This window comes from Bos indicus, chromosome 11, assembly GCF_029378745.1.
Source record: "Bos indicus isolate NIAB-ARS_2022 breed Sahiwal x Tharparkar chromosome 11, NIAB-ARS_B.indTharparkar_mat_pri_1.0, whole genome shotgun sequence".
Lineage (NCBI taxonomy): Eukaryota > Metazoa > Chordata > Mammalia > Artiodactyla > Bovidae > Bos > Bos indicus.
The window spans coordinates 24,739,005-24,762,975 of record NC_091770.1 but is presented as its reverse complement, the minus strand read 5'-3'; the positions used below and the strand labels follow the sequence as shown (position 1 = coordinate 24,762,975).

The window sequence follows — 23,971 nt, the reverse complement described above, 5'->3', positions numbered from 1 at the left end:
TAACATTTCATATTGTGGCAAGCTGAGTATAAGTTAATTTCAGGCCACCATGTAAGAGATAGATTTTTCTACAGTATTAGTGATAAGCAAACAAATTTTTTAATGGTGTTACATGCTGTATATTAATAACTTCATCAAGTTCAGTTTTCATTTGTTGAACTATTTGTTGTTCTGTTGCATCCTGGTGGGTCTGATGATGTTGGTGATGCTGTCTGTTCTTTTATGTTTTCTGGAAAAGTAACTAAATTAGTATGTTAGTGTAGTACTATCTGAAGAAATCTAAGAGCTATTAAAATGCTTAAAAATAAAATGATCAATTCTTCTTTTGTTCTCTTGACAGGATAATTGAAGCTATCTGCATAGGTTGGTTCACTGCGGAGTGCATCGTGAGGTTCATTGTCTCCAAAAACAAGTGTGAGTTTGTCAAGAGACCTCTGAACATCATTGATTTACTGGCAATCACACCGTATTACATCTCCGTGTTAATGACCGTATTTACAGGCGAGAACTCTCAACTCCAGAGGGCTGGAGTCACCTTGCGGGTGCTTAGAATGATGAGGATTTTTTGGGTGATTAAGCTGGCCCGTCACTTCATTGGTCTTCAGACACTTGGTTTGACTCTCAAACGATGCTACCGAGAGATGGTTATGTTACTTGTCTTCATTTGTGTTGCCATGGCAATCTTTAGTGCACTTTCTCAGCTTCTTGAACATGGGTTGGACCTGGAAACATCCAACAAGGACTTCGCCAGCATCCCCGCTGCCTGCTGGTGGGTGATTATCTCTATGACTACAGTTGGCTATGGAGATATGTATCCTATCACAGTGCCTGGAAGAATTCTTGGAGGAGTTTGTGTTGTCAGTGGAATTGTTCTATTGGCGCTACCTATCACTTTTATCTACCATAGCTTCGTGCAGTGTTACCATGAGCTCAAGTTTAGATCAGCTAGATATAGTAGGAGCCTCTCCGCTGAGTTCCTAAATTAATGCGTGGCAAAGCAGTTCTTGCATACACTTCATTTGATCTAGTTGACGCCACTTCATATTTATGTGTTTCTTGCTGGGTGAGCACTGCAGTGGTCCTGTCATCACCTTGGTAGAGTAAAAATTGTCCTTCCCAGCTGAAGGGGTAAAAGAATTTACTTATTATGGAGTAAAGAAGATTGAGACTGCAAAGGAAAGGGAATGTCTCCTAGAATAAATTTTAAGATCTTATTTAGACTTGTCTCTTCCCTGCCTTGAACAATTACACTTTTTGTGTTTGTTTTAAAGTATATTATTTGAACATTTTAAAACTGAAAGCTACTATTTTCCAAATGCTCTTCCATCTTGTGAATACAGAAGAAGCTTGGAAGTTACAGTGTTTTTTGTTGGAGAGTAACATTTTCATTTCTAAATGTTTTATAATCTCTTATATCAATGTCAGAAGTATCCTGGAAACATATGTCACATGCAGGAACTGTTTAACAAATACTTTGAAAATTTGGCCAAATTTTAAAATGTAGAGTGGAGCTAGTAGATACAAGCAAGAATAGTATTTGAAAAACTTCTCTGGCATATTTCTCAATTATCTGACTTATTTTTGTTCTTATTCTCCTTATCATACCATAGTATAATATGGTATGACATCATACCTTATCATACCATAATATGATATGGAAGCTTGAGTATGTTCTTCTTTTCCATTTTGGATTTCTTTTTTCTCTGTCTTGAAATGACTTAAAAGAGTGTTGTATTGTTTCACATTTTATTGGAGTTCGTTTTATTTGAAATCATTGCTGTTACTAGATGTTAATAGTCCTAACATTCAGATGTCCAAATAAGATTTCCAACATTAAAATAATAGAAATAGTTTGATATTGCAACCCATATTTATCTTCTTCTGCTCTTAATGTTTTTTGTTTTTTTTTTAACTAAACACCATGTGTTTAATAAGACTTAAGATGAAAGGATATTTATGTAACCATTTTATACCAAAGTCATACTTAGATGTTGTCACTGGATTGTCTTAAAAAAGAAATGAAACATTTTCTTACTCTGGGTTGCTGTGTAGCTAAGCCAATTTTAAACCAGCTAAAAGCAATGAATACATCAGTATTTGAGTTGATCTTCACCATTGGCAATTATAGCTATGCCAAATTTCTTGTAACAACATTGAGTAATATGCCACACTAATCTGGCTAGGTTATTAGGACTAGACAATGTAAACTGATGATGTTAACAATCTGAACTAGAATTTTGCTTTGTTAACCAGTTGCCATAAAGCCAGCAATATATAAACACAAAAAACTAAAGTCATTGATTCATGAATAATTTAATATTATACATTGTAATTTAGTGGGGAGGGAGAGGGAGCAGAGGAGATGGAAAGGGGATATATTTATCAAGGAAAGGCTTACCAGAATGTTCATTAAGGGAATATTAGCCATCATCTAGTTCAAACCTTAAGTAGTACAGGTAGAAAACCAGGGCAAGAGAGGATGTGATTGTGAAGGAGTTAGGATTAAAACCTGAACCTTTGAGAACCTAGTCCAGCAGCTTATTTTTTAACACACCCCTGGGTTTTAAGAAAAGCCTTGAGAAGCCACTCTCCTTTGCTGTTGCCACGGTTGAGGTAATAATAGCAAAACCATTCCTTTTCCCTGACTTCCTTTCCTGAGTTTAGGTGATGTTTTGGTCATTAAGACTCTCATCCTAGGACTTCCCTGGTGGTCTAGTGATTAAGACTCTGAGCTTCCACTGTAGGGGGCGTGGGTTCAATCCCTGGTCGGGGAACTAAGATCCCACGTGCCCCACAGTGTGACCAAAAAGCAAACAAACAAAAACCCCAAAAACAGGACTCTTGCCTCATCTTGCCTACTATCGCACACTGGTATGTTACTTATTACATACTCAAATTCGTTTGTTTATTGTATTTTTTTGTTTATTGTATTTGTTTATTGTATATTCATTGTACTCCAATATATTTAAAATAGATAGCATGGATTTCTTACCTATTTTGATGAAAGCTTTGTCATTTATGCAAGTAATAGCCAAGTGATAGCATCCCCATATTCCTAATAAGACAGCCGTCCATTTTGCTGGCACTGGGAACTCCTCATGAGAATATGTCTTATCTCCCCAAGTCAGGTTTAACTATCCTGAAGGCCTGGATCCCCTCTCTCGCACACACCTTCATGTCCCCACAGCATTTGTGATAGACTTGGGCACAAACTGTTGACTGATTTGGGAAGAGAAACTACGTTCAGAAGAGGCAGGGGGAAACCTATGCCTGGAAGTGTGTGTGCGAAGCCATCTGTGTGAATACACAAGCAGACTTTGAGGCTGCCCTGAAGTAACTAGTAAGAAATCTCTTGGTGATGTCAGACTTTTCATAGGACCAGTTCTCATGAAGGAGCATGTTAGAGAAATGCTAGTGAAGGTCCAGCCACCGCTGTACTTTAGATGCTGCTGAGACCTGGTAGACTGGTTCATTCATGACTGAAAAACGTATATATCATGGATATTGTAGGTTTTTCGGATTGAAGGCATTTTCTTATAAGCTTCCCTGGTGTTATTGCCTTAAAAAATAGTAACTGAGTAACACTTCTTTCATAGTTGTACTTTCAGAGATTCCTCATCACTCAATCTTCATGGCAGAAATGCTTTCGTTAGGACCTGTATTAGTCCCAGTAAGTCAGATATTATCTTAAATTAGAATGCCCGAGGAGGAAAGAGGAAGTCCAAATGTTTGTTCTCATTTTATCACCCCTGAGCTTTTGTGACTTGATCTTACATATAACTTATTTTGTTATCCTCTGAAGTGGGATTCTTCAGGATTAAAGTTCCAAAGTTAGGGAACATATTTGAAAGTGAACATACTCTAACAATTCAAGATCTTATCTTTTTTCTTTTATGACTCTATTGTTATTGCTGGTAGCTGTAGTTGCCTTTACTTTTCTATAGGGTTTTATAGTTACTTGTAAAACTTGTTTCTAAGTTCTTACTTTCTTAAAAATGTGGAAATGTATTCTTTCATAGTGGCTATCAGTAAGTCAAAATAATGTGTTCTGTTTTTAAACTTTCGTCCAGATGTCCTAGGTCTCCAGTGATTTGGGAGGAGGAGAAATGGGGTTAAGTTGGATGTGGATATTGAAAGAATTTTCTCTGTTGCCTTGGTATTTTCTAGAAGCAGCTTATTTTTCCTCTTTGCTATAGAAATGAAAATTAAAAAAACTAAAAACTCCTAGCTCTGTTTTACTATTAAAGCTTATATAGCTCCAAATTTAATAAATTTAATGCATAGCTTCACAAAATAGTCCCAGTGCCCTCTGACCCTACATAAGTGTACACTTATGGTATGCAATATACATTCCAATCAAACCTGGTATAAATATTTCATAGGGTTGTAATAAATGACAACTAAAGGGCCCTGGAGGCCTTCTGGTTTACCTTGCCTCTTTCTACATCCTTCATTCTATCCAAATGTTTGCAACTTTGCTCCCAGTGGGTTGTGATTTAGCCATCATCACCCATAGGGAGCCCAGCTAGCCCTGGTTTGGCTGGAACTTCCTTGGTTTTAGCACTAACTGTACTCCCATCCTGAGAAATCTCTTAGTCTCAGGTGATCTGGTACAGTTGGTCACCCTAGTGTCAGATCAGGCCTCAGAAACCTGATTTTCAGACTTTTTGATTCCGAACCCTTTGGACTTACTTTTTTTTTTTTCTTGTAACATCAGAAAGCATGAAGGATTTCTCTTAAAAATGTTTTGGGGTCCTTTTTGTAGGTCACATAAAAATCAGATGTTGCTTTTAGGTGCCCTGCATGTCAGGAAGGAAGACTTGGAACAAGTGTATAAGGAACTCAAATTTTCAATACAGTTTTTAAATTGCAAAACTTCACAGTTGTGCACTTACTCACATGTAAGCAAATAAGTGCAGTTATTTCATAGTTTATCATTGCATTATTTAGAAGGGCCAGGTTGAGAAATGTCAGAGCTGAAGAGGAAGTAACATGGGTTGAAGCGTTAATGGAATGTTCTGGAAGAATTCCACTTTGGTTAGAGAAGGTTTCATACACTTCTCTGTTTGTTCAGCATGCTTTCATATGGTGTTTTGCTTCCTGCTTTTCCAGACCCATCTGTACTTGGAGGACTGGGCATGTCAGTTCTGCCCCTGTAAGTAAACTAGTAATTTGCTGCCCCATGCCGTTGAGCCTGCCACAGACTTGTGAAATGCCACCCACAAGCATGACACATTGTTCCATTCTGTCATTAACTTTTATTTTGCCTTTACCAATTCCACACTTATACCTGAACTTTGGGATTTTTGCAGTTCTCCCAGACATTCCTCAGCTACTGAGATTTTGAAGTGGTATTGTGGTGGTGGTTTAGTCACTAGGTCATGTCCGACTCTTGCGACCCCATGGAATTTTCCAGGCACAAATACTCAACTGGGTTGCCATTTCCTTCTTCAGTGGGTCTTCCTGGCTCAGGGATCGAACCTGAGTCTCCTATTTGACAGGTGGTCTCCACATTGCAAAATAAATGAAGGAAAAATATGCATAGCTATGGCCACACACACACTTCTCTTGTATCAGAGTTGAGGATTTAAACTCAAATACTGCTCTCCATTAAGGAATTCACATTCTCTTGTCCTCTACATTGTCATTTTTACTGCTGAGCCTCCAGGGAAGCTCGCAGACATTCCTAATAAGCACTTGAACTTTTGGTTATTGGTGCGGCTCAATCCTCAGTTTATTATTTGTTAAGGAATTGAATTGGATAATCTACATTTATGCTACCAGTTCAGTTTAGTCATTCAGTTCAGTCGCTCAGTCTATGCGACCACATGGACTGTAGCAACACCAAGGTTTCTTCATCACCAACTCTTGGAGTTTATTCAAACTCATGTCCATTGAGTTGGTGATGCCATCCAACTATCTTATCCTAATTTTGAACAAATTAATATTACATAGCTTTGGTGAGAATCCTTTGGTTTATATTTTAAAATATCAACACTATCCCAATATACATTTAGTGGATGAAAGCCAGAGGGAATATATATTATTTGGAGTTCACCTACCAGGACTAAGTAATGCTATGTCATTTATGTCTGGAATAGTATTTTTGTTTAATTTATACAACATTGCATTGAAACTGAAACTAAAATTTCCCATGACTTTAGACTTTATCCCTTCTAGACTTCAATTATTTTGATCATTTTGAAATAATTCTATAGTTCTGCCAATGACTGAGTAGAGGCCATTTGTGGTGTGTATTGTTATAAAGTGTTTTTTTGTTCTGTTTTTCTTTTTCACTAAAGAAGTGTAAATAATGACAGGTGTTTTTGCTGTATTAAAATACAGTGATTAGTTCAACTTAACATACGGCTGTTTAACTGTGTGTTATAAGTTTTATCTTGCAGGTCCATTGAATTTCCATGCTTTCCTTCTCTACAATGCAGAGTACAGGAGACTTTGATTTCCTTAGTAGAGAGCAGTATTTGAATTTAAATCCTCAACTCTGATATACGAGAAGTGTGTGTGTGGGCCCATAACTATGCATATTTTTCCTTTCATTTCTTTTAGCCATAGCCACTCTTTCATATGAAATGTTTGAAAGTAAAATGCAAAATTATGAAATCAATATAATGCTTAGCTTTCAGGTCCATGTGAAAGGCTGTTTATTTTTTATTCATCAGACAGAAGTGGAAAGTTTAGATTTTTTTGCTTTGAGATAAACTGCCTAAATTCTTACCTGTATTTTTACTGATTCAATAATCTTTACCATTGGAAGGGTTTTTTTGTTGTTGTTTTGTTTTGTTTTTTATAAAAAATAAGTAATTCAAATTATGTAATAGTATAGTTTTAAAATTATAATAATGGGTCATGGTTCCCTTCTTGAAAACTTCGGCTTACATAAGAATCACTTTTAATTAGCTCTTCCAATCAACTCAGTTTAAAAAGATCAGAAAGAAATTGAACATATGTATGTTTGTGTCTTTTTCTTAAATACAGTTTTATTAATGCACTTTTCTGTGCTCCAGTGCATGTCAGAGATGGGAACATTGTAGCATGCAACAAATAATTAGGTGCATCCACTTTTTATAATAAGTAGGTTTCCAAACATTAGTATGAAAAGAAGTTTGTAAACTTCATCATATTTCATATACATAATAATGGATGTGTACAGGAATTCAAGTAGGGAATTCTTTTAACCTGTGAGTCATCTTTCTAGTGTGTTACTATCTCCTGATTTATGTGTTTTTCAGATTTGACTTTTTATATATGTAAGAATGAGGTCTCTTATGAAGAGCATACTTGCATGGGGATCAGACTCAGATCAAATTATTGACTAGCAGCTATGTATGAAATCAGATTTGAGGAATTATAGCATTTGACTTAATGAGAATTTTTGTCAGCTAATAGAAGGATGTGATTTCCTGATCCCCTAAAAAGTTTTCTGAGAGGTAGCTGGAGATGAAAGGATGAATACCTTCTTTTTATTATTTGTTCTAAATCTTTTCTGCCTTTCCCTTTCTCAGTTTAGTAATTCACTTCCTATTCTGTTTAAAACCACACAAGTGAGGTTAAGCATGTCTTTACCATGCCAAGGGGCAAGCAAGGGGCTGGAAAGAAGAATGAGAAGTAGTTACAGGATATTTGACTAAATTGTTCGATGCATTGTTAACATTGTGGTTTTGTTGATAAACTTTAGGCAATTTGGGAAGGTTCAGTTCAGTTCAGTCACTCAGTCGTATCTGGTTCTTTACGACCCCATGAATTGCAGCATGCCAGGCCTCAGGGGAGTTAAAAAGTGGAACTAAATAAATATAAGGTGGTATTAACAATGTGTGTGGTTTTTTGTTTTTTACAACTGGAGATATAATTCACATACCATAAAATTTATCATTTTTAAAGTATGTAGTTTTTCGAATAGTCACAGAGCTATGTAACCATCACTACCAAATGTTCTAATTCTAGAACGTTTTCTTTTTCATTTTTGGCTGCACTGGATCTTCGTCGCTGCGCGTGGGCTTTCTCTGGTTGCGGTGAGCGGGGGCCACTCTCTAATTGTGCTGCGCAGGCTGCTCACTGTGGTGGCTTCTCCGGTTGTGGGGCATGGGCTCCAGGGCACACGGGCTTCAGAAGCTGTGGGACACGGGCTCAGTGGTTGTGGTGCACGGGTTTACCCTGTGGCTTATGAAATCTTCCTGGTCCAGGGATCAAACCCGTGTCCCCTGTATTGGCAGGCGAGTTCTAATCCACTGTGCCACCAGGGATATCCTAACACATTTTCATGTACCCCCTACTCTTTTGCAGTAACTCCTCACTCCTCCCTTACCCATCTCCTGACAACCGCTGATCTGCTTTCTGTCTCTAGAGCTTTGCCTATTCTGGACCTTTCGTGTAAATGGAAACGTGGCCTTTTTATCTGTCTTTTTTCGCTTAGCATAATGTTTCGAAGTCCATCTATATCGTAGCATGGATCAGTACTTCATTCTTTTTATTGTGGAATAATTTTCTATTGTATGGATGTACTACATTTTGATTATCCTTTTCTCATTTAATGGACATTTGTGTTATTTTTACTTTTTGACTGTTGTGAACAATGCTATTATGAACATTCATGTACAAGTTTTGTGTGAACGGTATGTTTTTCATTTTCTTGGATGAAGATTCCTGGGTCATATGATAAGTGAACGTCGCTCAGTCATGTTCAACTCTTTGCAGCCCCATGGACTATACAGTCCATGGAATTCTCCAGGCCAGAATACTGGAGTGGGTAGCCTTTCTCTTCTCCAGGGGATCTTCCCAACCCAGGGACCAAGGTACTAACATCATGTTTAACTTTTTGAGGAGCTCTCATACTGTTTTTTAAAGCAAGTGAACTATTTAATATTCCCACTAGCAATATATGAAGGTTCCGTTCTCTCCAACAGTTATTTTCCTTGTTCTTCTTTTCTGTTTTTAAATAGCAGCATCCTAGTGTGCGTATGAGTTGGTATCTCACTGTGATTTTGATATGCATCTTCCTAATAGCTAATGGTGTGGAGCATCTTTTCATGTGCTTATTGATTATTTATCTACCCTCTAGGGAGAAAGGTCTAGTCAAACCCTTTACCCATTAAAAAAAAATTTTTTTAATTGTTGACTTTTAAGAGTTCTTTATATATTCTGAATATTGAACTTTATCAGATACATGATTTGCAGATATTTTCTCTCAGACTAAAGAGTTGTCTTTTCATTTTCTTAATAATATCATTTGCAGTACACAGTTTTAACTTTCAGTGTGGTCCAGTTTTATTTTTTCTCTTGTCTTTTATGCTTTTGGTATTGTATCTTAAGGAACTCAAGGTAATGAAGATTTACTCTTATATTTCAAAATTTTTATAGTATTAGCTGTTAGTTTCAGGTCTCTGGTCCATTTCGAGTACGGACCATTTTTATGTATGGTCCATTTTTATGTATGGTATGAGATAGGGGTCCAACTTCATTCTTTTGCAGGTGGATATGAAGTTGTCCCTGTATCATTTGATGAAAAGACCGTTCTTTCCACCATTGAGTGGTATTGGCATACTTCTCAAAAACTGGATAACCATAGATTTGTGGGTTTATGGATTCTCGGTGCTTTCCCAGTGATCTACATGTCTGTTCTTATGCCAAAAACACACAGAAGACTAGCTTTGGAGTAAGTTTAGAAGACAGGAAATATGAATTCCTCTTCTTCTACAAGGTTGTTTTGGCTATCTGGGTTCCTCCCATTTTCATATGAACTTTAGAATCAACGTATCCGTTTCTGCAAAAAAGGCAGTTGGACGTTTGATAAAGATTGCATGGAATCTGTAGATCAATTAGGGGAGTTTTTCCATCCTAACAATATTAAGCTTTTCAATCCATGGTCATAAGGTGTCTTTCCATTTACTTAAGTGTTCTTTAATTTCTTCCAGTGTTTTATGGTTTTCACTGTACAAGTCTTGTGCTGCTTTGATTTAATTTATTCTTAAGTGTTTATTCTTTTTGATGCTATTATAAATGGAATTGTGTTCTGAATTTCTTTTTCAGATTGTTCATTGCTAGTGTATAGAAATACAACTGATTTTTGTATACTTATATGTTATTACCTTGCTAAACTTATTAGTTTTGGTTTTTTTATTGTTTTTATATTGTTTATATATATATAAAAGATAATGTTATCCGCAATGAGAGAGAATTTAACTTTATACTTCCTTTTTTTCTTTCTCTTGCCTAATTACCCTGGCTAGAACTTCTAGTACAATGTCAAATAGCAGATGTGAGAATGGACATCCTTTTCTTTTTCTTGACCTTAGAGGGAAATCATCAGTCTTATACCATTAAGTATAATGTTAGTATTCCCGTGATCAGGTTGAGGAACTTGTATTCCTAGTTTCTTAAGGGTTTTTTTTTTTTTTCACGAAAGGGTGTTGGATTCTAACAATGTGTTTTAATGAAGAAATAGACAGATTTTGTTGTGAATTGAGTTGTTGTACTGCCTGTGTCAGGAAATTGAAGTGAGTTCCTAAATCTACAAGATGCTAATCAGGTTGAAGCCATAGCAGTGCTTGTTGATGGTTTTTACAGTTTGCCAATTGATATACATTTAATGGTTTCTAAGGCTGTTTAACCGATTCTCCTCATTAACCCAAGTTAATTTGAGTTTGTGTTCACTTGCCTGAAGATATAGAGACATACAGACACAAGAGATAATTTGTTTCTGTTGGCTGGTTTAATTTAATGCCTTTTTATTACCTGACATTTTGCTTCTCAGACTTGGAAGTTATAGGAGTACTAGGAGAATGCCAGAGGGTGTTGATAAAGGCAGCTCCATCTCCCTGAACAGTCAGGGTTAGACCCCTTGCAATTTTCTTCTTCTACCTGTTTTGAGGATACCGTCCTAGTGTGTTTAAATCTACATCTTTTCATAGTTCTTACAGGAAATGCAAATATCCCTGAATTACTGGGATGGGGAGGAAACCATCTAAAAAGCAACACTTGATAGTTAATTAACCTGCAGTACTGCTGTAGGAAAGTTGTTATTATTATTAGTCCTTTTTTTGTGGGTAGCAGGAGTTTTGTCTGATTTATGGGGTACACAGGGATGACCGTCAGCTGCCTTCACCCGGGCAGATGCCCTTTGAAAAAAGTTTCTTGTTGTGCTCAGAAGACCTATTCTGAGGGTCCTTTATACAAAGACTAAGCCCAGATTTTTAAATATAATCCCTTGCCATCCTTATAATCATTTTGTAATTCCTCTAGGAAATTATGTTAGGAAAATAATTGGAGAAAAGTTCAGTGTATTTGTAAGCAGCACTTCCCCAAATGGTTTGGAAGCTCACTTGGCAAGGTCGAGTTTTCAAGTCTGACTATTTTTTACTGGATTTTTTTTCATGAGTAATGTTGCTAATGTAGTATTTGACTAAATACTACATAATAGTATAATAAGTTCTCTTATACATATGCCCCAAACACTTTTGGTTAATGTCTACATTTTTAATAAATCTCATGAATGTGCTGGGTGAATATTAATAATCTTCAATGGAAATGTGAATATCAAACCTAATGGAGCTATGATCCAAGATTTTGGGCACGCTACATCTGTAATGTTACATGTTTACTAAAGATGTCTGGGAAAAAAAGGTTTCAACGAGAGGTCTACTTTCCTACAAATGTATTCAGTACTACTCTTAACTATTATTAGAAATAGTAGGGTTTCCAATTACTACTCATCGAATGCTTGAATAATAGCCACAATTCCTAAAATACATAGAGTAGTGAAAATTATGGCAATTTTTCACAAGAAATGATGTACTAATGTTTTATAATTCTTTTATTTTTGCTTAATACTTTTATTAAGCATTCTGAAAATAAATCTCTGACCCTTGTTGGTCATCCTAAGAAACAAAATTTGCTAAGAGAGGGAAGAAAGTATAACTGGCAGTATATACAGGGAATGTAGACTCCAGAGGCAGGAGTTGTGTGTGCATGCTGAGTCGCTTCAGTCATGTTTGACTCTTTGCGACCCCATGGACTATAGCTCAACAGGCTCCTCTGTCCCTGGGGATTCTCCAGGCAAGAATATTGGAGTGGGTTGCCATGCCCTCCTCCAGGGGATCTTCCTGATCCAGGGATCGAACCTGTGTCTTCTGAATTGCAGGTGGATTCTTTACCCACTGAACCACCTGGGAAGTCCTAGGTAGGGGTTATTAATTGTAAAGATGCAACAGCAGCCGCCTGATGGAGTGTGGCCATTCTGATGTCTCTCCTCCTACCTCTCAGGGTTGGCATCACTCTCAGCAGAGTGGCATCTGTGCATCTCTCCCCTCTACTTGTTCATTTCCACTGACTGATCCTCTTCTTTTTTCCCTGTTCAAATTCCAGAGTAGAATTAGCTTAGCCTTATCATCACCCAGTTTGGAGAGTGGTTTTCCAGGCTTGGGGAAAGCAGTCTTTCTAGGTGGGGGATATTGCTGAGGGCAGGGCAGTTTCCCTGAGACATGCCATTATACAGTTTGCAGAGCCACTGCGCTGAACCACACCCTGGGCCAACCCTGGGCCAACATGTTTATGGTATTTTGCTGATTGGATGTGATGAACAGGCAGGAGCAAATACTTAGTGATTGGTCTTGTCTCGGGTATTCGAAGGAAAAAGCTCAGCCAAAATTCCAAGTGCAGTTGTGATCAGCCGCAGGTACAGGAGTGAGGATGGACCTGGGGGCAGGAGTAGTGGCTGGTTAAGGTGTTAAGACACCTCCTGTGAGCAACACAGGAGGGCCCAGTGGAGCAGTCAGCAGTGGGCTGAAGAGGGAGTGGGACTGAAAAAACGAAGTGGCGGGTTTATGGCTGTCTTTAAAAGTGCAAGTGTTCGAAGTTGGTGGTGTGTTGGGTTAATTACTAAATAAGAGGGTTTCTAGATTCCTTCACACAAAGGAGCACTTAACTTGATATTTATTCTTACCACTCCTTTCCCCCACCCTCTGCTATTAACCAATGTCAGGACATTTTTTCAAAGCAACTGAGTTCGGTGCCAGTGAAAAGTCGAGGGTGCTTTGTGCCTGTTCCTGTAGGAATCAGCAGGAGGCTCCACAGCCAGCTGATGACTGACATCACTGTGGATGTGGAATTCAGGTTGTGAATCTTTCCCGTTACTCTGTGTGTACCTGTTTTGATGGAAGCTTCTGTTTTTCCATCCACAGTCTTAAATTCCTTTATTTATGTGCCATCAAGAATGAGGTTACCAATGTTTTGCTTGAATTTTCCAAATTTGGGGTGTTATTTGTCATTATTGTTATTATTTATTCAGTTACATAGTCTAATTTTTTTGAATCCCATTTTTGTTTCTTATTTTGGCCTAATTTGTAAATTTAACACGCAGTTCCTGTTGAACTTTCCTTTAGAACAGTATCTTTGAGCGTTTAATTAAATTATTAGGTGAAAATAAGTAGAATATTTTTTTCTCTTAATATCACTTGGACTTTGACAGAGGACATGAGTGCTCTGTCAGACCTAAAAAACACTTTACCTTGTCATTAACTTACCTTTGTATTTAGGCATAATGAATACCGCAATTTGCATTTTAAGGAAAACATTTTAATGTGAATACAGTTAGTAATAAGATTTTTTCAGTGAATGTCATTGCATCAGACTACTCAGTAATTAAAAATACTTAGAGACTGTAAGTTTTTGGACTAGAGCAGAAATCTGGGGTATATTTTTTCCACTTTATGTACTATCAGTGGATCACTTTTTTGCTTTTAGTGTCCCAGACTGATGGCTTACGTGTTAATGCACCAAATGGCCTATGACTTATATTTGTATTATCTCTCGTTTTATACAGCCATTGACTGGAAATATCCAAAGATAAACTGTTACACTGTTTCTAACTTGAAAGTAAAGAATAGATCTCCTTTTGTAAAGGTCACAGAATGTAGAATTTTAAAAATATTCATACCAAGTTAAGGATTATATTTCATTTATTTCTGTAAAGGTAAATGTATGTCTGTTTTGCCCTAAACACTGTCATACAGATTCAGTCATTTTTATATCACAATAGTTCAGCTTTATGTTAAAAAATGATAGGAAATGTTTTCATTTGATGTACTTTAAAATTTGCTTTTTGCCCAAGTTTAATTTTGCTCAGTAAACTCATCCTTCATGAGACCAAGTCCTTTCTCTTTAGTTCAGAATAGCTTGAATTTTGATGCATATCTTTGCTATTTTCAGACCAAGTTGAAGTAGCCTTATATCAAAGGTAGCCTTATGTAGAGAGCCTTATTGGGAAGAGTTTAGAGTATTTAATTTCTAGTATTTTTTTCCCCTAGAATTCAGAATCTTGGGTATTTCTGGACATATAAGAACTTGGAGAAGAATTCTGAATTCTCTATTTGGTTCTTGGTAAAATATGTTAAGCACATTGAAAATGTCTTTAGACTTTCTGACATTTGTATTTATGTTAAGTAAAGTTATACCTCAGTTTTTCTGTTGAATTTTGTACTGTCATATGATAAAGTTCGCCAATGAATAAACTGCTGTGTATATATGTGATAAAGACATTTGCCTTAAAATACAGCACTCCTGTTTTGCAAACAGTCTGCCATCAAGTCGTCTTTCCAGTTATTCATATTTCTGTGTGCCTGGTGAATGGTGGCCTGATCAAGTCCATGGAAGTAAGAAAGAAGATGAATACTTTTTCACTGTTAATAATCTAAACCTGGATTTAAAAAATACCTTGGACACATAAAAATTTTATGGACAAAATACTGAGTGTAGTGTGATGTTTATTGCTAAAGATAGCAAATGATTGAACAGGTAAATTGTCTGTTAGTTTTAACCATTATTTTCATCAACCCTATTCTCAATGAGAGTAGTGATTCAAAGATGTGTGAATGTCCTTTCTACCACGTGGTCTATACCTCTGCTGGGTATTCATAACTACTGCTAAGTCTCATCGCTAACGGCCGTTGCCTGTATCATGGAGGGACAGATGTACTGCCAACCAATAGGCAGGGTAATCTGGATAGTAAAGTTTGTGTCATAGTTTGGGATTTGAGATAATAATTTTATTATTTAGTATCTCTTTCAGGAGTGATGGTTTAAATGGACGTCACTTTTATCTTCTAATAAAAAGGTTCTTAAATTCAGCTCAATTTATGTGGCATTATTTTGTTTTCTACTTTAATTTGGAATTAGTAAAGTATGCAATCATATGGATCATAGCTTTTCTTATTCAGCTCCATGACTTACATATTTATGTCAGATCTTTAATAGTATCTATAAATGTTCATCAACTATTTAATTAATAGTTTCTTCAGTCCCTAAGGAAATATTTTATTAATAACTTTGTTATGATATACATATGTTATATGTACATCTGAAAAAAAACCTGTACAGCTTGACCATTTGATAGTTAATAAATTTTGACTTTGAGAACCACCTACAGCTGATACTAAATTGTTCCTATCTGTTGCCGTTGACGTCATTGATTAATTTAATTCATTCTTGGTAGACTTATTTCCCTTTTGTTTTGAACCCAAACTTCACTTTGCAATAAACTAATGGTGGATGAAGCACAAAAGGTGTCTCCTGACTGTGACAACGTTTCTTACTGTTGTGAGGCTTTGACTCAGTCATTAGATCTTCCCCAGCTTGCTTTCACATTCTCTTTCTCCCCTCCCCTTTTTTCTCTTTCTCCCTTTTAACTGCACCTCTGTATGGTAAGAACATCAATGCTCTACATGAGGTAAGTGTCCAGGCAATGATGATGGGTACCTATAGGCACCTAATATGTGTTGAGTTGAATAAAAAGCCTTGGAGGCTATACCTTATAAATGCAGTACTTGTTTAGAGTGTGTTCTCAGGGGTCCAGATTGCTGCCAGATCCTTTCAGTTTTCCTAATGAAAGGCTGTGTGACCCTCCCCACCTCCCCTTCCCACCCCAGGTCTCTCTGTGTGATCCCTGCTCACACCCCACACTCCCATTCTTGACATTCTTGTACTCCAGTGGCTCCTCTGATTTGGGTGCTGCTCTAGCCCCACTGATAGTGAAAGGTTGTTGTTGAATCACGCGAATACACCAGGATTCTTGGCCCCCGGAGGAGAAGAATTCAATCCGGGGCCAGAGACGAGGCTTGATCGCTCAGAGCTTTTGTGTAATAAAGTTTTATTGAAATATAAAGGAGATAGAGAAAGCTTCTGACATAGGCATCAGAAGGGGGCAGAAAGAGTACCCCCCTGCTAGTCTTTAGCTGGATGTTATATAGTCACTAGCAGTCTGTTAATGAAAGAAAGGAATGTCTTAAAATTCAGAATGGCACCAGGCCCCTCACCCATAAGATGCATTTTGGGATAAATGGTTTATCCTGGGCCATAAAATGATTAACTTGAATCTTGAAGAAGGGCAGACCACCATACAAATAGTTTCATTTACATAGATTAGGGGAACAATATCCATACTGGTTTGTCAAGTAGGTTCTGGGCCAAGAGGCGGAACCGACTTGGAGACAGAGTTTGGGGTAAAGGCATAGTACATTAGCATAGCTTAAGACAAACATTTCCATAAGGAAAAGGCATTGGTTATCTCTAGACTCGAGAATAGCTAACTTCAGGCGAAGCCGGGTGTCATTATGGCAACACAATATTTTAAGAGAAACCTCCCTTTAAATTTATATAGAGAAGGAAAAAATATTGCTAGTTTGTTTCCTCCTGCCGCTTAAGAGAGAGAAAAATGTCTGACACTTGCAGGCTATTTCCTCTATTTGGAGACCCCTGGCCTTCCTGCCTGTTACCCTCTCAGTAGAAGCCCCTTGCTCTGGTACCGCCCCAACGGCCTGGCGGAGTCATCCCAGGATGGATGCCAGTGGTGCCTCAGGCCAGGATTTCCTGAGGGCAGAGTCCTGCTTGTCCGACTGTCTCAGCAGGTTCTAGGAACAGGCTTAATTGTGAAGATCACCGCTCCAGGACTTGCAAGGGCACAGAAGTAGGTACCTTCCTGAACAGCTGTTGAGCCTGGTTCAAACACTTCATTCCAGCGTCTCTGCTGACCGAGCATGGAAGACAGTCTAGTCAGCCCGAGTGCTGAGGTGAGGTTTCCTTTGTTTCATTGCTGTTAAAGTTATTGCTTCAAGAACTGGGCATCAACTATTAAAACAGTGGGGATCATGAGAAATTTGTCGATAATTGCATTTGAGATAGGAATCCATTTGTCAGGTAACACTTATGTGTTGTTAATCAGAGTGATGACTTCTAAGCCACAGGGTTCGCTTCTCAACTGAGTTTTTATGTTTTATTTTTGGAATTAATCAGGTTTTGTTTTCTCTTGAGGGAAAACAATAGCAAATGTCAGACTGAACATTGAATGGTTGACTTATTTCTCACAAATTTAAAAAGTTACAAGCCAGTGTATGTGGTTGAAAGTTTTGATATCTGAGAAGATAATGTTTCAGAAGAATTTTCAGAGTTTTTTTTTCTTCCCTATCTTTCACTGATGTCTCAATTTGACAAGGTAATGGATTTAGCACTCAGAAGTTCCATCATTTTTATCCTCTTTACATCTTAGGATCTGTGAATGTTACCTCTTCATTTGTGTTACACTGCGAATACAGTGAGGGTCTGATGAATTTTTGGCCAAAAATGGGTTTTGGCACTCGACTGCTAGAGCAGTGTAACCTTTTCAAGGCCAAGGAATTTATGTGTATGTGGGTGGTCCTTCTGTCTGCTGAAAATGTTGAAGTGTTTCTGTTTTGCTCAGTTTGAAGAATTTGTGGAGCTTGAGGTCTTGAGCCAGAGCAGTCTGAGGAAAGAGGAACTTAAGCAGCAAGTTCTTTTATTGAAGCTTTTATGGTAGGAGCGATTGGACACATCTCAAGAATGAACTGATTTGTTAAAAAAAGTTTAAAAATAATCCACATGCTAGAAAATATGGAAAACAGGAAGAGAAGAAATAAGCACATGACTCCCCGTCCATATAACAAGTTACTGTCATTTCTTGGCTTTATTTTCTTCTTTTTGCCTCATTTCTTTCTGCTCTGCTCTACACATACATGTGGAAGATGTGCCCCATCCTTGAGGAGCTCCCAGTGGGGAAGGTGACCAGTAATGAAACATTAAAGAGGTCTAGGGGATAGGGTAAAGGGTATGAAACGGCTGCTGTGGATCCTGCAAGATGTTCACCTCAGGAGTCTAGAAAGGCTTCCTGGAGGAATGATACTTAAATTCAGTTTGGGGAGACAGGTCCTTAAGGATTTGCAGCCCTTAGAGCAGGGGTCCCCAACTTCCAGGATCTAATGCCCGGTGGTGAAGCTGATATAATAATGATAGAAATAAAGTGCACAATAAGTGCACTTGAAATATCCTGAAACCATCCCCCTCCCCCCAACCCCTGGTCCATGGAAAAATTGTCTTCCAGTCCCTGGTGCCAGAAAGGTTGGGGACCGCGGATTTGGGGGTTTAGAATGCACCAAAGCAAAAAATTGTTCCGGCCATTTCACTCAGTCAGCCATTGCACAGAGGAGTGTGTGAGGAGTGTAGTTGGGTGGGCAGATGCCAGATTAGGAAAGGCCTTATGTTTTAGCCAAGGAGGTGAGCTTTACCCTACAGTCACAGATCCACTGGAGGACATAAGTCAGGGGAGTGACACGGCAAGGATCGTCCTTGATGAGGATCGCTCTGTCCGGTAAGTTAGTGGTGGAGAGAGACTGGGGACAGTAGGGCCAGTTAGAAAACTGCTGAGTTCATCCTCCAGGCAGGAGGGAGTGATGAGAGAGGACCCAGCAGCAAAGTTGAAAGACGCAGAGAAATAATGAGTGGCTCTCACTGGGAATTCTCACTGGGAATACCGGAAGTAACCTGGATTCGACTCCAGGAGACTGCCCAACATGGCAAGAGGAGGGAAGGACATTGAGCAGCCCAGCAGGGAGATGGGGCTGTTAAACGACTCCCAGCAGTCAGGTGAGCAGAAAATGGAAAAGTAGTCATTGGATTCAGCAACTTGGAGCTCCAGGTGGCTCAGCTGAAGTTTAACACTAGGTCTTCTCACATCGAATCCTCACTTTATATATAGATTGCCCCATGGTCGTGAGGGGATCTCTGTTACCACGGACCAGCAGCCTGGGCTCTTAGGAGCTGAGCTGGCTTTGAAATCACTTCTGGAATTGAGCCCTGAAGCACATGATTGCTGTCTGGTCTTCTTAGTGCTGTCGCTGGTTAATTGTGATTAGTTGTTTATGCTACTGCTGCTGTATCCGACAAACCCAGTATGTGAACTCAATGGGAAATCTTCCTTCTAGTCAAAGGGCTGAAAGTTCAAGTTGTATTGAGAAGATGCAAATAGCTGGACACTGAAGCCAGGCTTTCCAACTCTGGCTAAGCAAACCTTTGATCAAAGTTTCCATTTCCCTGAGTCTAACCTTTTCCAAGATATTAGGAAGCACCATTTGAACTTTATTCTAATCATCTGGGAAATCAAGCACTTGAGAGCTGTCAGGAGCAGTGTTAACACAGTTTGAACAGTGGAAGTCACAGTAGCATTTTCAGTTAAAAACTAAGGGCAGTTCCACAAGGGTATTTTACTACAAATGATGTAGCTGAAACTGAGTATGTTCTTAATCACACTTAGACTCAGGGAATGTGGTACTGTAATAAGCTTCAGCTTTGTTCAAAAGGGATGATGATGAGCCATAAAATCTGATCCAGAAGAATAAAAGGAAAAAAGTGATAGTGTTACGTGCAAGTCTCATCTAGTGATATACAGTTTCCCGCAGTGTGATTTTAATATTTAATGAATGCTGTTTTTCATTTATGGAGGTTCTGTGGCTGACCGACTAGTGGAACCACCCTGAGCTTTTACTGATAATTTTTAAAAACACATTTGCAGTGATTTGTTATGTCTCTTGTTCTTTCCCCCTTCTGATCAAAAGGAACTATTTTTAAAACTCGTACTGGTTTTTAAAATTGCATAAAAATTATTGTAGCTAATTTTGGAATATAAAAAATTTGTAATATAAATAATTTTGGAATATAAGAAATAGAGTAAAAGTTTCCTCTTTCCATATTGAACCCAGCACTCACCAACTGATGGGTTTTTGTGCAATATTTCAGGTCTTTTTCTATTATAGTATGTTTTTGGCTACTACTGGATCAAAAAAGCACAGTGACAATAGCCTTAAAGATGAGACACAGTTCAAATGTCCATCAACAGATAAATGGATAAACAAAATATGGGGTATACACACAGACACACACAAAAGGAATACTGCTACTGCTGCTGCAAAGTCGCTTCAGTCGTGTCCGACTCTGTGCAACCCCATAGACGGCAGCCCACCAGGCTCCCCCGTCCCTGGGATTCTCCAGGCAAGAACACTGGAGTGGGTTGCCATTTCCTCCTCCAATGCATGAAAGTGAAAAGTGAAAGTGAAGTCGCTCAGTCGTGTCTGACTCTTAGCGACCCCATGGACTGCAGCCCACCAGGCTCCTCCATCCATGGGATTTTCCAGGCAAGAGTACTGGAGTGGGGTGCCACTGCCTTTACTGAGCCTTAAAAAGGAATGAAATTCTGGGACTTCTCTAGCAGTCCAGTGTTAAGACTTCACCTTCCAATGCAGGAAATGCAGGTTTGATCCCTGCTGGAGTAACTAAGATCCCACATGCCTTGTGGCCAAATATAACAGAACATAAAACAGAGGCAACATTTTAACAAGTTCAATAAAGACATTAAAAACCATCCACATCCAAAAAACAAAAAAATCTAAAAAAAGAAAAGGGAACAAAATTCTGATATATGCTACAAAATGGATAAGCATTGAAGATATACTAAGAGAGGTAAGCCTGATGCCAAAGGAAACATATATTGTGTGGTTTCACTTATGTGAGGTACCTGGAGCACACCAGTTCTTAGAGACAGAAAATAGAATCAAGGTTACCAGAAGCTGGGGGTGAAAGAATGGGAAATTATTGTTTAATGGGTGTAGAGTTTCTATTTGGAATAATGAAAATGTTCTGAAAATGAATAGTGGTGATGACTGCGTGGTATTCTGAAGATACTTAATGCCATTGAATTGTACACTTTAAAATGGTTAAAATGGTCAATTTTACGTATATTTTACTATGATAAAAAGAAAAGCACAATGACTGTGTAGGGTTTGGATCTACTCTAAACACTTGGAAGTTTTATAAAATATACAAAATATTTTAAAAATGCAGTTGTACTTGATAGCTTGAAGTTTGTATCAGACACCTTGGACTAAGTTATGCAGTGATAACCAACAACCCCCAAATTTTCATTTCTTACAGTTGCAAAGGCTTGTTTTTTGTTCACGTTACATGTCCTGTGCAGATTGACCATGATTCTGTGCCATATCCTCTTCATTTCAGCATCCAGGATGAAGGCGTGGTCTCTGCCTGGGTTGTTGCTGTTCTTGTGTCGGAGGACAAAGAGAAGACGCTGGAAGCGCTCAGACTCTTGGAGTGTCTGCTCGGAAGTGTCACACTTCATCTTAATCCACATTTTTTATTGACAAAGCTGGTCACATGACCCAGCCTGACATTCTTGGGGTAAGAAAATATAATCCTCCTACAGTGAGGGGCAGTGAGTAATTGGGAGCAGCAATACAATTACCTTAGGGTTGTAACCAGAAATAATGATGTTTGTCTGTGGTCATGGGAGGAAGGGAAGGCATCTATACATAAGAGACCTCACTGAAGTGGTGAAGGGTCTGGAATCACACTGTCTGAACGGGACAAGAGCCCTGAGCCTCAGTGTGAGGTCTAACCCCACATCCAGCCCACAGATCTCCGCTGTTCTGCTCTTGTATGTACACATGTGATTGGGCAAAGCTAAGCTATATCCAGAACTCCAGCTGTCACAGTCTGGGAAAGGTGACTGATTGATTGATTTTGCCTTTCAGTCCCAGTAATTGAGAGGGGAACAGAGAATTAGGTGGGAATGAATGTCAAGTGACAATTGACTATATCAAGCACAATTACCTACTGCTTCTGCTAAGTCGCTGCAGTCGTGTCCAACTCTGTGCGAACCCATAGACGGCAGCCCACCAGGCCCCGCCGTCCCTGGGATTCTCCAGGCAAGAACACTGGAGTGGGTTGCCATTTCCTCCTCCAATGCATGAAAGTGAAAAGTGAAAGTGAAGTCGCTCAGTCGTGTTTGACTCTTAGCGACCCCCATGGACTGCAGCCTACCAGGCTCCTCCGTCCATGGCAGGAGGAGCATTTTCATTTCCTCCGTCCATTTTCTAGGCAAGAGTACTGGAGTGGGTTGCCATTGCCTTCTTCGACAATTACCTAAGAATCCACCTAATAAATGTGTAAGATCTTTCTGAAGAAAAGTTTAAACTATTGCTGAAGGAGACTGTGGGAGACCTGAATGAATGAAAAACATTCCATGTTCTTGGATCAGAAGGCATAATATCGCACTTAATTATAAAAGTGATGCAGGAGCAATAAAAAATGCTAACTCTTCTTTAAAAGTGGAAATGCTGATGCTATGATTCATATGAAATAGGAACAGTGTGGAAAACTGAAAGTCGATTAGTGAATGGGAAATAGCCCTTCCAGATCTTAAAGCACACAAACTCTCAAAAACGAAGTGCATTGATGAAGACAAAGCAATGAAACTGAATAAATTTTTTTAAAGGATTACAGTACGTGAGAATATGTTTGTTAAAAGGACTATCCCAAATCAATGGGAAAAAAATTACCATATGGAAAAAAAAAGTTGAATCCCTACCACAAAGCATGCACCAGAAAAGCTCCAGATAGATAATGATTAAAGAGAAATGTACAACACAAAACCATAAAAGTAGAAGGAAACATAAGAGATTTCCTTCATAACTGAAATGAAGAAAGTCTGGCTTTGACCATAAAGTTCTACATGGGCGGGGGGGGAAGGGAATGGGGGAAGAAAAGGAAGAAGCCACCATAGTAAGCAAATCAAAGTCAAAAGACAAATGAGAAATGAAAACAATGACAACGAAACCCTATGAAATACACAAAATATCAGACACTGAAGGATGCAGATAAAGCAGTGTATTTAGGAGGAAGATTGAAAACATTGTTTAGGGTTCAGCTTAAGGCTAGAGAACAAAAAGACTAGACACTGAACCCAACAAATGCAGAAAAGACGGAAGAATAAAGGTAAAAGCTTGGATTGATTAAATAAACAAGTGAACTCGCTCAGTCGTGTCCGACTCTTTGCGACCCCATGGACTGTAGCCTACCAGGCTCCTCCCTCCATGGGATTCTCCAGGCAAGAGTACTGGAGTGGGTTGCCATTTCCTTCTCCAATTAAATAAACAAGAGATCCATAAAACCCAAAGCAGGAGTTTGTTTTTTAAATAGGCAGCTATCTAGCAAACCAGTTGAGAAAAGAGAGAAAGGAGGCAGGGATAAACAATCTTAGGTTAATAGAGTGCACATAACTACACATACAGTAGAGATTTTTTTAAATCACGAGAAGATGGATTAGATATAGTTGATTGGCAGTTGGCAGTTATTTCCACCTCCTTCGAGTGTGTGTTCCTGACTACAGAGGCTGGAAAGACGAAAACAGCATTTCAAGGAGCTTTCTAGATGAAAGTTAGATTTTGCCAGTAGCTGCTCTTGTGTAAGATTTGGTTGGCAGAAGAGAAGCTGTAGTCATGATCCTTTTGACTGCCTTCTTTGGCTGCCAGACAAATCTGGGGAGTGCAGGATTCAGCTTTGAAGATGTTGGTAGGTGTAGCTGCCCTTGCAGAACATGGAGTCAGCATGGCTTCCCAATTCTGTGTTGCAGCCATTGCTATGTGTTCCTGAATTCACCTGTCCTTATGCAGCCTCTGGCTCCCCATCTTCCTGATGGTGGCAGAGCTGGCAGTTTCTCTGGAGGGTCAGTTCTAGACTGTTCTGGGGAGTCATTTCTGGGGGGCCCACCCAGAGCTCACTCCTCCAGCCCTGTTTCAACAATTTTGTAAGCACCTGGTTCGTTGTA

At 38.7% G+C, this 23,971-nt stretch overlaps 1 protein-coding gene across 2 annotated transcripts in view; it reads left to right on the top strand.

Moving 5' to 3' along the window:
* The window catches only part of KCNG3 (potassium voltage-gated channel modifier subfamily G member 3), a 67,399-nt gene extending 52,256 nt beyond the window's left edge, over nucleotides 1-15,143 (top strand). For both annotated transcript variants that reach the window (XM_019970062.2, XM_070798564.1), the window contains exon 2: nucleotides 341-15,143. In XM_019970062.2, the coding sequence (XP_019825621.2) occupies nucleotides 341-986 (646 nt within the window). In that variant the 3' untranslated portion in view covers nucleotides 987-15,143. The remainder of the gene's footprint in view (nucleotides 1-340) is intronic.
* The last annotated feature ends 8,828 nt before the right edge of the window (nucleotides 15,144-23,971 follow it).